The 14,192-nt window shown below is 43.8% G+C and overlaps 1 protein-coding gene across 1 annotated transcript; it reads right to left on the bottom strand.

Annotated features, from left to right (window-relative positions):
* Window positions 1-1,030: 1,030 nt before the first annotated feature.
* On the bottom strand, window positions 1,031-12,059 carry katna1 (katanin p60 (ATPase containing) subunit A 1). The gene is made up of 11 exons (XM_021324405.2): window positions 11,919-12,059; window positions 9,946-10,108; window positions 9,449-9,588; window positions 7,730-7,931; window positions 7,437-7,534; window positions 7,020-7,125; window positions 5,159-5,317; window positions 4,796-4,922; window positions 4,470-4,604; window positions 1,969-2,095; window positions 1,031-1,604 (listed from the first exon to the last, which is right to left on the bottom strand). Exons 2-11 carry the CDS (start codon window positions 10,105-10,107, stop codon window positions 1,406-1,408), a joined length of 1,455 nt encoding a protein of 484 aa, XP_021180080.2. The 5' UTR covers window position 10,108; window positions 11,919-12,059; the 3' UTR covers window positions 1,031-1,405.
* Window positions 12,060-14,192: the final 2,133 nt, after the last annotated feature.

Raw genomic sequence — 14,192 nt, 5'->3', positions numbered from 1 at the left:
TCTCTAACATGGGAGCGGACAGTAGGGTGAAAGGCTGGAGTGATGGTCAATAGAGTCAGAGTTAAAGCCAGTCCCTGCAAACCAGAATCATCCACCGTCATGAAAGAATGACTCAATACCAACATATGGGGTTCCAACCAGTTTAAAAAAAAAAGAAGCTTCACTATGGAGCCAACAAAACATTTGCCATAGCAAGAAATTAACCTGGCTGGCAACCTTTCCTTTAGCCCTGATGGCTATGAATGGACCGTCACCCTGAGGCCAGACTCTTTAGCTGTGAGTACATTTTGCTTTCCACTCTGAAATCAAGGTGGCAGCATCTGGGAGAACCCAACTTGAGGTTCAGTGTGTAGTTTCCAGTCTGAGTCAGTGAGCCGTGTCATCTGCTGGTCCACTGTTGCATCAAGTCCAGTCAGAGCAGAGTCCATCAGGAAACGTTGGACTACTTCCTGCTTAGTCTGCCAAGACGCTCCATGGAAACGCTGATGTCATTTTACAGAACCTGAAACCCTGCTAGCAGCCGACCAGTCTGACCCGAATCCCAAAAAGGATGTTTTTAACAACTGAGAGAGCAAACGATGCAGAGAAGGTAGTCAAAGCAACCTGGGCATCTCAGCAGGTCCACAGGGTGATCGTCTCTATGGACTCATGTGCAGCGTTTTCACGTTGTCACTTGGCCCACTTCTCTGTTAGAAATATTTGTATCGGTCAGATGGAAGTGAACCAGAAACTGAATTTCAGATTCTTAACACACCAAGAAGAAAGAGGCACCCTGTTTGTAAGACCTTTTTAAATGAATATTCTGTGATCAGCTGGTCCATAAGAAGGCCTGGTTCTGTTAGCGGCTTCCTCCTGTTAAAGGGAGCATTGCGTTTGTATCCAGGGGACTGGTTCCCCTACACATTTCACTAATTGGTCTTTTATTGTGAAAGCAGGCCCGTTTTTATAAATGGAACAATGGATGCCATTTTTAACCTAAAGCAGGAAGACCTGAAGGCGGCTTGGAACAAACAGTCAGATGAAATGCCTCTTACGTTTAGTTCAACAAAAGTAATAACTTTATTTATAGAAATATCTTTAGTGTTGTATTCATAGAAATTTACGTAGTTCAAGACAAATGGAAATGGTGGTCTCAAGAAAAAAAAAAAAGAAAAAAAAAAAAAGTAAATTACATGTGATTGGCTCCCAGTTACACAACTGTATGCAAACATGACACTAAACAGTTTCACTACTGCATAAAAACATGTTGCTAGCAGTTAGAGCTGGAACGCTCTGAGCTTCACAGGCTGAACATTATGTACAAGAGATTTACAGCCAGTCAGATTTACCTCATGATACAAACATCCACCCAGATCACACCCATTCAGGCCAGACACTGAAACAACTCTACATGGTCAGGGAGACCTCAGCAGGATCCAAACTCCTCGATCCACTTCTCGTACTTCTCCAGGTCAGTCGCAGAGACAGATTTAGAGACTTTCTTCAGCGCCGACTCAAAGTCCTCCATGGTGGTGGGCATGTGCATCTCCTCTCTGGAAAGGTTACGGATCTCCTCTGGAGAAAGACCCTCGATCCTCCGCCTCATGGCCATCAGAGAGGCATCTCTAAAACACCAGACAGTACAGACAGTCCTTACAGGGCTCAAGGTTTCCCTTTCCCCACACATTTCTGAATCCTTTAGTAACACACTCACAAGATTAAACCATAGTACGTTCCTGCCCGTGTACTACATTAGGAAGAGAACTGCCTAAAGCTCAAGAAAAAGCAGTTTTAAAACAGCCTACGATGGTTGTTTCATACCGAGGCTCAGCTCATCTTCCTAATGTGTGCATCAGGAGTAACGGGTGTGTGTGTGTGTGTGTGTGTGTGTGTGTGTGTGTGTGTGTGTGTGTGTGTGTGTGTGTGTGTGTGTGTGTGTGTGTGTGTGTGTTCTCTGGCGCCGTAGTTGGTCCAGATGAGCGGTCTGACCTGCAAACGTTGGTGATGTCAGCTCCAGAGTAACCCTCCAGCTGCTCGGCGATCTTGTCCAGGTCCACGTCTCCCGACAGCTCCAGCTCCTTCAGGTTGATCCGGAGCATCTCCACTCGCCCCTTAACTGCAAACATACCGGTCAGTGTGAGCACAGCAGCCTGGAGACTAACTTTCAGAAAGCTTAGCTACCGATTGACACTCCAGGCTAAACAGCATGACTCATGAAGTCATGATGGAAAAGGATCAGCGTTTGTTCTGCTTTTGATGCTACCTGCTCCCTTTGGCAGCGAGGTGTCGTTTGCTACCAGACATCTGCAGCTAAACTCCAGACAAGACAACCTGATGCCCTTTGACCTATGCGCTAATCGGAGCCCAGATCAATCAAGAATCTTATTGCCACCACACGTTACCGTGGTGATACTTTGAGACAGACACCGGTTCAGGATGCACACAAATATACACAGGTAGACAGACATAGCACCCCCCCCCCCCCACTCTTTTATTTTTTTTTATATACAGAGATGAAGTCAGTTGGCTGCACTGGCCAAACACTTCCTGAGAAGCTTAAGTGTGCAAAAATAGTCTGTAGGCTCTGCTAAGACGTGTACCCAGTTCCAAAAGTCCATATCAGTCCCTTGTTGAAGGATATGAATTAATCCCTCAAAGCTCCTTTGATCATAAACTCGTGTAAACAGTCAATTCTGTGCAGCAGCCTAAAGCCTTCGTCTACAGAGCTGTGCAAATAGGCATTAGCAGTACTGCTGTTGTAACGTGTAACAGACTCAGTCTCCTCAGCAGGGGGCGATAGCCCTCACAGCTTTTTCTAAGCCGTTTTTGGGTGTTAGTTTTGCATTTAATGCAGTTGTAAACTTGAACGAGTTTCTCTTCATACCACCTGAATTCTGCAGCAGGACCTTGGTACTCTCATCCTGATGCATCTGGGCCAAACATGGCACACAGTTCTAGTTAATGTCAGTCTAAGAAAAAGCAGTGTAGTCGTGCTGCTATTGTCACCTAGTGCTGATTATAGTCACTTCTGCTAGGCTTTCTAAAAGGTTTGCCATCTCACAAAGTAGTATTCATAACCTCTGAACCAGTCACATTGTGTCCTGTTGCAACCACAAACCACCATGTTTTCACTGGCAGTGTATCTGATAGAACAACTTGTTAATATCTGTAAAGTGGAAGAAATCTGCTGAGTCCATTTTATTTAAACTCCTAAATGCAGCTGTTCTGTTTGTGGCCTCAGAGGTTCTTTGGAGAACATCAAAGAGCCAACAGCATCATAAAGACCAAGGAGCACAGCAGACGGGTCAGGGAGGAGGCTGAGAAGTTTAAACAGAGTTAGGTTCTAAAACAAGTTCCCAGACTTTAAACATCCCACAGAAGTCTGTTTAATCCATTATCTGGACCTGGAAAGAGGATGGAGCACCTGTAGACCTACACTACCATCTAAAAAGCAGCAAAGAGCACCTGTGGAGGTCTACGGCACAGGTAGTGACATTTCTCATCAGAACCACCAGTCAGCTTCCCTCTAAATGAGCCTTGGTGGAAGAGTGACAAGAAGAAATGCATTGCCGAGAGAAAGCTAGAAGTTATGTCTGCAGTTTGCCACAGGTTGTGTAGGAGACGGAACATGTGGGAGTAGCTCTGGTCAGGTTTCCCTGCTGGAACGACACAGTAAGAGTCCAGACTTTAATCTAATTCAGAATCTGTGGCCAGAGCTGAAGCTGATCCCCAAAGAGCAACACTTCCCTCCATCTACACAGATATGCACTAAACTGTGCTGCCCTGTCACACAATCCCTATAAAACACTAAAGTTTGTGCTTTTAATGGGACAGCGTGAAAAGATTAAAAGCCAACAGACACTTTTGGACTTTATTATTACAGCAAGATCAATTCAGAAGGCATTTTAATCTTCCCCATAAACTCATGTCCATGATAAAGGCCCAGAACTGCTGTAATATTTAGTTATTTGAAATTAGTTATGTTTTTCTTAAAGCAGACATATTGTTTTTTTTTTCCATAAAGGCAGTTCTGTGCTGTTCCTCAGGTCTGTAAAGGTCGTGTTTTTATTAATTATATTATTCTCATTGTAACTTACATCCAGTGAAATGTCTTCTCTGCATTTAACCCATCCCCTTAGGGAGCAGCAGGCTGCCACTGTGCAGCACCCGGGGAGCAATCTGGGGTTAACGGTCTTGCTCAGGGAACAGAGTGGAAGCCAGTGGGAGTTGAACCCAGAACCTCCAGGACACAAGCACAATGCTCTACCCACTTTTTGGAAGGCCTATTCCACTCTTCATAGGAAGGGAAGATCAAACTAGTGTGCGTTGAGTCAAATTAAAAAGCAGAGTTGAAAAGTTCCCAGCTCGCTGTACAAACTGGGGTTATGAGGAATTTAACGGCCACAGTTCTGATTCATCCATGGCGCTCAGGAAACTGGTCTCAGCATATTTAAACATTTCAGATCAGATCTCGTTTAGGGCAGCTTTACTTGAAGGCAGAGGGATGTAAATCCTCTTCTCCAGCCGCCTCCTCAGAGCCTCGTCGATGTCCCAGGGGAAGTTGGTTGCAGCGAGCACCATCACCATCTTTGATGGGTCTTCGTTCTCCGAAGCTCCGCCCACCCCTGCACCAGAGCCAAGATAACAGAACAGATGCTGATAAACCATGCAGTGGATTTACAAAAGCCATTAAACATTCAAACTAGACTCGTTTTAATCATTTGACGAGGACCAAACAGGCCAGCCTGTGTTTCAGGCACTGAAATGACCTCATGCTGCAAAGTAGACTAGTTAATACTTCCAGGAGAAATCCTACCATCCATTTGGACCAGCAGCTCTGCTTTGACCCTCCTGCTGGCCTCATGTTCCTCCGAGGTTCCTCTGCGGCTGCACATGGAGTCGATTTCATCAATGAAGATTGTCGTGGGAGCGTAAAAGCGTGCCTGGAACAAAGATGGATGAATGACCGAGTAGTCAAGTCAATGAGGCTCATGGAAATAAGAAGATTTCAGGAATTTGACGTTTTTTTCCAGTAACTCAAGCATTTTTCCTTTTGTAAAAGTCACCAATACAAAAGGAATTACATTTCTAAAATACAGACTAGGTAGGAGGCCAGACCGTAATGGCAAATGCACAGCAGCCAATCAGCTTCATTTACCTATCAGCTTATTCAGCTTACCATCTCAAAAAGAAGGCGGACCAGCTTCTCAGACTCTCCTCGGTACTTAGAGGTCAGCGTAGACGAGGACACGTTGAAGAAAGTAGTTCTGCATTCAGTAGCGACTGCTTTGGCCAGAAGAGTCTTCCCCGTGCCTGGAGGCCCAACCATCAGCACTCCCTGAGGAGGACATGGACCATCATGTCAGAGGGAGATGGGAGGAACACGTTCAGCAGAGTATTCAAGGTTGGAGGGGAGTTCAGAGAATTAAGTTTCCTGCCAGCAATTTTGCACTTTCTGGAAAAGTAGTTCACAGGTTCAGGATACTTCTCATGCTCGATTTGCAGAAAAGCTTGATAATGTGTCTGCATCAAGTAGAGATGGACCGATACAGGTTCTTTAAGGCTGAAGCTGATTATTTTGACATCAGTCGAGCCCATACCAGATTGCTGCCAATTTTATGGGGCCGATTCTTGAAGCAATTGTTGCTTTTTCCCCTTCTTCCACTTACATGATAAAAATGACAAAGATAAAAAACTTTACACAGGCCTCAAAACTTGGGTTTAAAGCAGCTAATATTAGCAATCAGCTTCAGACTGCAGTTAGAAAGGTACACCAGAAAAACCCGCGTCACAAATCTTAAACCAGCGCTTTGCTGGCACTGAATGAACGTGTCCCAGTTCAGCGGGGAGAAGGAGGAGCCAAAACACCGACCACCACTGCAGCAGATGGACATTATTTATGGAAAGTTAGATGCTTTATGCGTAGAGGTTGGTAACTTTTCATGTGCTGCATGACTCCATGGAACAAACATACACACACACGGCTGCTCGCCAGCTGATGACTAGACGAGGGTTTTTAGATGATGGATCGGCCAATGACGATACAGGAAGCCAAAACAAATATTGGCCAGCCGATGCATCAGCCGACCTCTAGCATCACACATGTTTCCTCCCTTGTAGGGGGCTGGTTGATAAACAAAACTTAAAAAGAAAAAAAGAACCATGGATTATTTAATAAATAGTCCATGCTCCTTTGAATCTCCTGGTTTGGCTCAGAAACAGAACGTTTTCAATTTGATGCTGTTGCTTCCTGGTGTTTTAGGTCCCTGTCCTGCTGAAACACCAAAGGAAAGGGCATTTCCTCTTCAGAATAAAGCTAACAGGATCTCGGAAAGCATTTTGAAGCCAAACTGATCCATGGTCCCTGGTGTGTGATGAGTCTAAAACCATAGCCTGCTTTACAGCGTACCGCAGCTTGAAATCAATCCTCCTTGGTCATCTGACAGACTGTCTGCAGCTCCTCTCCAACAGGCCCAACCAATGCAAATTAGCAGCAGATATCTTGGTTTCACATAGTTACAGCATTCTGTTCACCTTCATCGCTGGTGGACCAGTGGCCCTTTTCTCCTAGATCACATCTTTTGGCTTTTAGCTTCCATTTTAAACCCTCTGAGATCATTATTAACATTGATGTTATGACCGATAACCAATATTTACTGAAAAAAAAAGACCAGGCCACTGACACTGCTACTCTGCTTCAGGTAAAAGGCGTGGCATCGCTATGACACACAAACGCCACATGGCCAAGCCCCTCCACTTCAGAAACATATACAAAAGGCAACCAGATGAAGTTAATATTGGGCCGGTTTATTTATGGCAAAGATAACGATATGTTAAAAATATGAATAATGATTTAGACTTTGTAAAGTGCCTTGAGATGACGTGTTGTGAATTGGCGCCATGTAAACTATAATTAGTGCTGACATACTGGCCATTCCTATAAAAAGTGAAAGTTTATACCGAGTTAATGGTATTGCAGCTAAAATGAGGCCATGTGACGGGGCAGAAAGCAGCAGTGTATCTGTCTTTCACAGCAGTACCTTCCATGGTCTCCTGATGCCTTTGAAGAAAGCAGGCATCCACATGGGCAGCACCACCGCTTCTTTCAGGAGCTTCTTGGCTTCTTCCAAGTCTGCAATGTCATCCCTACAAAATAAAAATGGGGAGACTTTGACAGAATCCATCTTAAACCATCTGGATGGTGCAGCTCGTGTTTCTATGCATCCTCAAACAGGGAAATTAAACAAGACAGAGGTGACACAGTTCTGTAGGAGCTCCAAGATGCTAATGCACCATTTCATGCAAAAAGAAACGACCTTAGCCAGGCCAAATTCCTGCAGTTCAGAGCCCTGAGAGAATTAGGCCTGAAACCCTGATAATGAGCTTAGCTGGTCCTGCTAGATGAAGCAGCCACAGCTGACCTGAGTCAGTGTTTTCATTTTAAAGGCTCTACTTACCATTTGACATTTGGATTCTGGGATATGATGTCTCTGTCTAGGGCCTCCACCAGGTCTTTGTCATATCCTGTCCCATCAAACTTTTTCACTTCTTTCTCCTGCACATTAATATGAGAACATATTTACTCTCCAGTCCACAGCTCAACCCTCATCGTCTGAAGGAAAACTGGAATAACAGGCCAGCCAGCGGTAAACAAGCAGCATAAAGACCAGCAAAGCAAACAACTGGGACTCAAAGTTATTGTGTGAAACAGAAAGCAGGCGGTTCTTTAGAACTGCTCCAGGCTGGTCACCTTTTCATCCTTTGCTTTGCCAGCAGCCTCCTTGGCCTCCTTTGAGTCCTTCCTTTCCTTGCCCTTAGAGACCCGGCTCCTGTCGCCGTTGGCGCCTCGCGGCGACTGCTTCTGATGGGGCCTCACCGCCGCACTCAGCCGGTTGTTTGCAGGTTTGCTCTCCTTATGAAAGTTAGAACGTCTGACGGGACCAGGAGAGTATCTGTGACAGCAGGAGAGACGAGGCCAAAATAACAACTGTGACGGTGGGACCTCGCCCGCAGAGGGGAAGTCAGGCTTTGTGGGAAACGGAACGACAGCCGAGAAGAGAGCAGACCAGCTGGATGGAGAAACTGGCCCTGATGGCCACCATGTTTAACTTTACTGGCTGAGACAGAAGCTCAGGGAGAGTGTTGGGGACATTGTGTAACGGTGAGGAAAGAAGAGGCAGGGCATGGCCTGGGGGGGTGGTCAATGCAGTTTTCAGTGCCTTTTTAAAACCATGAATCAAACTGCAATACAGATCCACCAAACGAACTACCCACTCCCTATACTGCTGTCCAAGTTGCCCTCTAGTGGGATCACCTGGGAGTCCATCAACACAGAGACCAGTTAGTTAGCTACTGAGATGTAAGGTTATTAATGAAGAACACAGAGACAGACCCAGAGCAGCAAATCATAACAGCAGCAACAGGACCAAGCTCAACAGGAACCTTAAGGCAGGGTTCCACTGGCTCCTAATGGCCGCGCACCGCACGGCTCCGCTCACTTTCCTTTATCAGCACCAGCCCGGGTATTTAGGGCCCTGCTGAGGAGTATGGCCAATGCGTGCGGGCTCCAGAGCAGTTTTTAGTGGACGCCCCTCTTTTCAGGGACTGGTGAGAAGAAACGGGAAGGTTTTCTCCCAGGAAGTCCAGAAAAAGAGCGACATGTTCATTAAGGAGCACTATGAACAGAGCGGGTCAAACCATAATATTTTCAATGCATAAACCAGGCCTGAAGGAAAAGAAAAGGGAACCATCACCTTTCTATACCAAAACCAGCTGTATCAGATCCATGGGTTTATCGAGGTTTTCTCTCACTTCACAATGAAGCTCTTAAGTGTCCGTCCATCCAGCTCATATGGTACAGGTCTTTAAAACTATTAACGTGTTTAGTGATTCATGGCTGAGACAAAAGATCTCATGTAGGTTTAAATACTAATATTCAGTGATGGAAAAACAGCCGTAAGACGGAGCGGTCTGACCCTGGCATGAGTGGCTGCTTTTAAGACCTCGATCTCTGCAGTCGGATCTCAAATAAAAAAGGTGTAAATGTCAACTCTGTCACTGAAAACAGGCTGAAGAATGAGCGCTTTGCCCCGGGCATCTGGAGGAACACTCACACAGTTTCAAAAGCACAGATCAGACAGGCTTTTATGTGTGATCCAGATGTTTATCCCGGTGGATTCATCCTTAAAGATATCCAACACAATCTTGCATCTACTGTAGAGTACAATTAGTTTTGTTTACAATGATGTATTTTTATCATTTGCCATTCCTCGCAGATTTCTTTAAAATGGGGCGGGGGGAGGGGGGGGGCAAATAGGCTGGTGGAATGGCCAAAACAGGCAAAAGGCGGGATGGTGGAACCGTGCCTTTTGGTTCCTAATCTGAGTCGTATGACTGCAGCTGGATTATTGTGAATAAAGAACTGAAGGAGGAGCATAAAATACCAAGTGAATCACTGAGAATGTAATACCTTGGTTCCACATGTGCTGGCCTCATTTCAAAATCCTCATGGTTGGCAGGTTTAACAGGTGCCGTGTCCAGCTGAAAGCTCTTCAGAGTGGACATGATGTCCTGAACCTGCCGGGTCTCCTCATTAATTTCCTGCCACAGCTGAGAAACAAAGAGATGAGATGAGCCCGGATCAGGAATGTTCTGATCACTAAACGGGTTCCTGTTCTCTTTATCAGGCTAGACTGGCCAAATTCACATTTTTTCTAAGGAGTCTTTACACAAACGAGAACAAAAAAAAAAAATTTTCAGCAGGTTCTTCAGAGCTTTTTGTAGCCAACTGAATATAAATTACAAGTTTATTCCAACTCAAGAATCGAGTCCTTCACCTTTATCTGATTTTTTAATCAAACAAAAACAAAGTGTGACCCATGGATCACGAGAACATAACATCTGGCCAGTGGCCTAGCTCCTTCCCACCATCTGGGACCTTCTCAGAAGCCAGAGGCAGAGTCCTACCTGCTGCCATCTCTGCTGGACGCTGCCGTCCCGCGCAGTGTACATGTGTTTCTTGATCTGTTCCAGCAGGCCGTGGTAGAGAACGGTGGCTGAGCTGTAGTTTCCCAGCAAAGCATACTCCCGCGCCAGCTTCATGTTCTCGCTGATCTCCCGTAGACTCATGCTGCAGCAGAAGCAAAGCTTGGTGTTTTCTGGACCAGAGCGTACAGACGTGGCTAGAACCTCAAGCTGTGGCACACACTCAAGGGTCCGCAGGTATTTACACAGAACCTAGAACATGACTACAAGATTTGATAAAAGTCAGAATAAGAACCTTTGCTGCTGTCTGTGGCTATAGCAGCGTCTACACAAACATCAAGGCAGCCGTTTGTAACACAATTAACTTTTGTCTATTTTCATACAATATGCCCTTAAAAAAACAGATTTAAAGGTGTTGCAGACCAATACTAGTAAGATGAAGTCAAACTGGGAAATTTGGGCCTGGAAAAGCAAAATAGCATCAACCACGAAGGACCGCCAATGCCTGAAGAGAACAGCACCACCATGTACTTCAGGTGGGTTTTAATTTATGATTTAAAAACATTTCAATAAACCACTTTATGTAATGATGATAGATTTATGACGTGATTTTTAGTTTACAAATTGTATTCAGTTTTTTTTTATTCTACGTTTTCTTATTTAAAACAAGCAGATTGTAATTTAGGACAGCGTGGTTCAGGTAAACTGGGACGGCGTTTAAAGGGCTACCAAATGGAACTCACTGATGTGTGCACATAAAGTCAGATTTCAATGAAATGAGCAGATAATATAAACACAGTGATGTCTACTACAGGCAATCTTTATACAGACGCTGCAGGAGTATAATTCGCTTAATGTCAGAATTGATTTGTTGCTGATGTGCTAAAAAGATTTGGCATTTCCCTGTGGGAACCCAATACCAAAGTAAAACTTTGTAATGTCACTGTATTCTTTGTAATGTCACTGTATTCTTTGTAATGTCACTGTATTCTTTGTAATGTCACTGTATTCTTTGTAATGTCACTGTATTGTTAGAAAGATACTATTTATCCCCACCTCCAAAAGGGGGTCGCCGGTCTCCGGTACTGTAATTTTGGGGGGGTCACATGCTGAACAGTTTAGGAGCCCCTGACATAGAGCAGGTCTAACCCTGGTCCTCAGACCACTGTCCTGCATGTTTCAGGCGTTTCCCTGCCTCCACATGCCTGACTTAAATAAATGGATGACTAACAGGCCTCTGCAGCCTTTATTGTTGCTGAGGAGGTTCTCCATTTGATTCAGGTGTGCTGGAGCAGAGACATCTAAGACCTGCAGAACAGTGGGTCCTGAGGACCAGGTCTGAAGACCCCTGATCTAGAGGACTGGAGGGGACAGAGCTGTGGAGGAGGCATTACTCCATGTCCCCTCCAGAGGGGGCTGCTCTGGTCTCCTACTAGGCTGCAGAATGAAGAGCATCAGACAGACCAGACCACAACTGTCAATAACTGAGGGACATTGTCAGCCATGTGTATATTTTTTAATTATCACACTAACTTTTTATCCACATAAAGTGAGTCGACGCCTCAAAGAACTCCTAAAAGTGTTGACCTGGTCCACTTTCAAACTTTAGTACACGAACGAGCTCAGAAGGTGACGTTGGAAAACAAAGTCCCAACATCTCCGAAAGCTCCCCGCGGTTCTCCTGGAGTTCTGCCTGAAGTTGGACAGCAGAGTTCTGCGCAGACCCGCCCAGCAGAGAAAGGTGTGCGGCTGAACTAAAGCCACCAGAGACCGGATGGAAAGTGTCCATGAAGGACAGCCTGCCTGTTACAAGGAACATTAGCAGGGCTATGGAGGGAAACCGCTGATGTTAATCCCAACCAACCTCAGCTCGCCTTCTTCTCCCGTACAAAAAGGCGCTTTCTTTACTAAACGCGGTTAATACCGAACCAAAGAATCAGAACTAGTCCACAAACCTGCTCCGAGAGAACTTTATTGCTCCAGTTTCCTCATGGACTCGCAGACTGCCCGGCCTGCCTGTTGGGACGAGCTCGGAGAAACAGTTCAAACTGACGCTGCGCGAGACATTTATAGCTCCCTCTATCGCGGAAGTCACGGTGCACGTTCCTCGTTCCTCTCACTGAGCTATATAATACACTGGAGTGCTAATCACCGTCTGTTTGAACGAGTCTCTGTGAAGCCACCAGCCGCCATATTGGTACTCCCTATTTCCCCCCAGTAACTAGGGAATATGTGCGCTACAGCATCGAATAACGAGGATTTTCTCATGTTCAGGGGGGGCTTAAGACTTTTAAAATGTCAAATGCCATATATTTTTATGTTATGTTCTAAAAAATATCAAGTACTGAGAAAGTCATGTGCTGAAATATTTTGCATTTTATTCATTTAAATATATATGTTTAACAATTATAAATATATAAATAAAAATATACAAAAACATATATTTACATATGTGTATACATATATATACATATATACATATACACATACTTATATATACATATATATATATTTAATATGAATAACATGTAAAATATTTCAGCACCTAATTTCCTAGAAGTTGATAGTGTTAGTACATCCACTGACTGTAGAATTACCTGTGAAACGTTTTCACACAGCCAGAAAACTGCTTGTTGTTGCAACCAAATCCTATGGGATTCTGTGAGAGTAGGGAGGAGCAAGATGGCGGCCAGTGACTTCAGTTTTTCGGCAAAATCAGCACTCCAGTGTATTATAGAGCTCAGTGGTTCCTCTGCGTTCGAAGTCCGCCACAGTTCGGACTTCCGCTCCAGACTTTCAAAATAAAAGTATATGCAGCTCGGCACAGCTCGGCACAGTGAAAGCACAAAGGCTTTTTATTGTCTCCTCTCTTACCGTGAACATTTCAGAGGTGCTGTTTAAAAATGTACAACTTTATGCTCCAAATAGCACAGTTATTTACATGAATTTACATAAATACAGAAACCTTTCTTTTAATACACCATATGTTGACAACCTGCATCCACACAAATGGTTGCCGTTTGCCTGGCAGCATAATTTCAGGTGCAAACCTGTCTTTGCAGGGACTTTATGATTTTGGTGGATGCACCAATTTAAGTTTACAGGTATTCCATGGCTGCAAACCAAAGGCTTTCCTTCATCTGTGCCCCATGACTGTCTAATGAAAGACAGCATGGCTGCACCATGTTGTAAAACTGGACACACTAAAGCTGCAGAGTGGTAACACAGGCTATATATATATATATATATATATATATATATATATATATATATATATATATATATATATATATATATATATATATAATTTGTGTGCGTATGTGTTATGAATATAAGAATCAATTTGTTAAATCTAAACATTGTGGTCTTCATTATTTTATAAAACCGTGTCACATGTGAACCTTTAGGAACAGACTTTTTGGGGGAGTATTAAAGAGGTAAAATTAATAATATGAGAAAAAAAAAGTCCTAGGTCAATCAAGTAAAAAAAAAAAAAAAAACAAGCATAAAAGTTATAATGTTATGAGAAAAACGACATGAGTAATAAGGGAAAACATTTTCAGAATAGTCACAGTTTGCAGAATTATTTCACTCCTGGAGTATTAGGGCCAGGTTAGATTATTTTAAATATTTTTATTCTTTAGAAGAATAAATTCAGGAGAATGAAGCTAAAGGGATACGAAAATAAACTTGTAATATTACAAAAACAAAAATATTACGAATACAAAGTATATTCAGAGATTAAAGTCCCTCTGATACTGTTTAAGTGACTGAGTAACTGCAGATTTGCCACATTTAAGATGGCGGACGCTCTGACGCATCGCAGCATAGGCAGAACCCGCCCAATGACGCATCTACTCCACTGAGCTATATAGCTCAGTGGTCTACTCTTATATTATGTCTAAAACAAACGTTGATGGGCGGTCCCCAACATCAAGTCGCCTCAACAGGATGTAGCCTACTGAGCTTGTCAGTATTCTGGCAGACTTAGATATATAGATACAAATGTTTGTAACAAAATTTTGTTGGTAAGGGAATCAGTTTTTTTTTTTGTTTGTTTGTTTTTACAATATTACTCTATAAAGGAGGATCCTGTCCCACTGATCATTGCGAACACAGAGCTCCACAGCGACATCTGGTGGTGCCAGACTCCAAATGCAGAGACGTTACAGCTTATATATTATATTGGTGTATGAATATGACACTACTGCTAATATTACAACTATCTT

The sequence above is a fragment of the Fundulus heteroclitus genome, chromosome 15, assembly GCF_011125445.2.
Source record: "Fundulus heteroclitus isolate FHET01 chromosome 15, MU-UCD_Fhet_4.1, whole genome shotgun sequence".
Lineage (NCBI taxonomy): Eukaryota > Metazoa > Chordata > Actinopteri > Cyprinodontiformes > Fundulidae > Fundulus > Fundulus heteroclitus.
The sequence above is the reverse complement of the archived record's forward strand: the minus strand, read 5'-3'. Positions and strand labels throughout refer to the sequence as shown.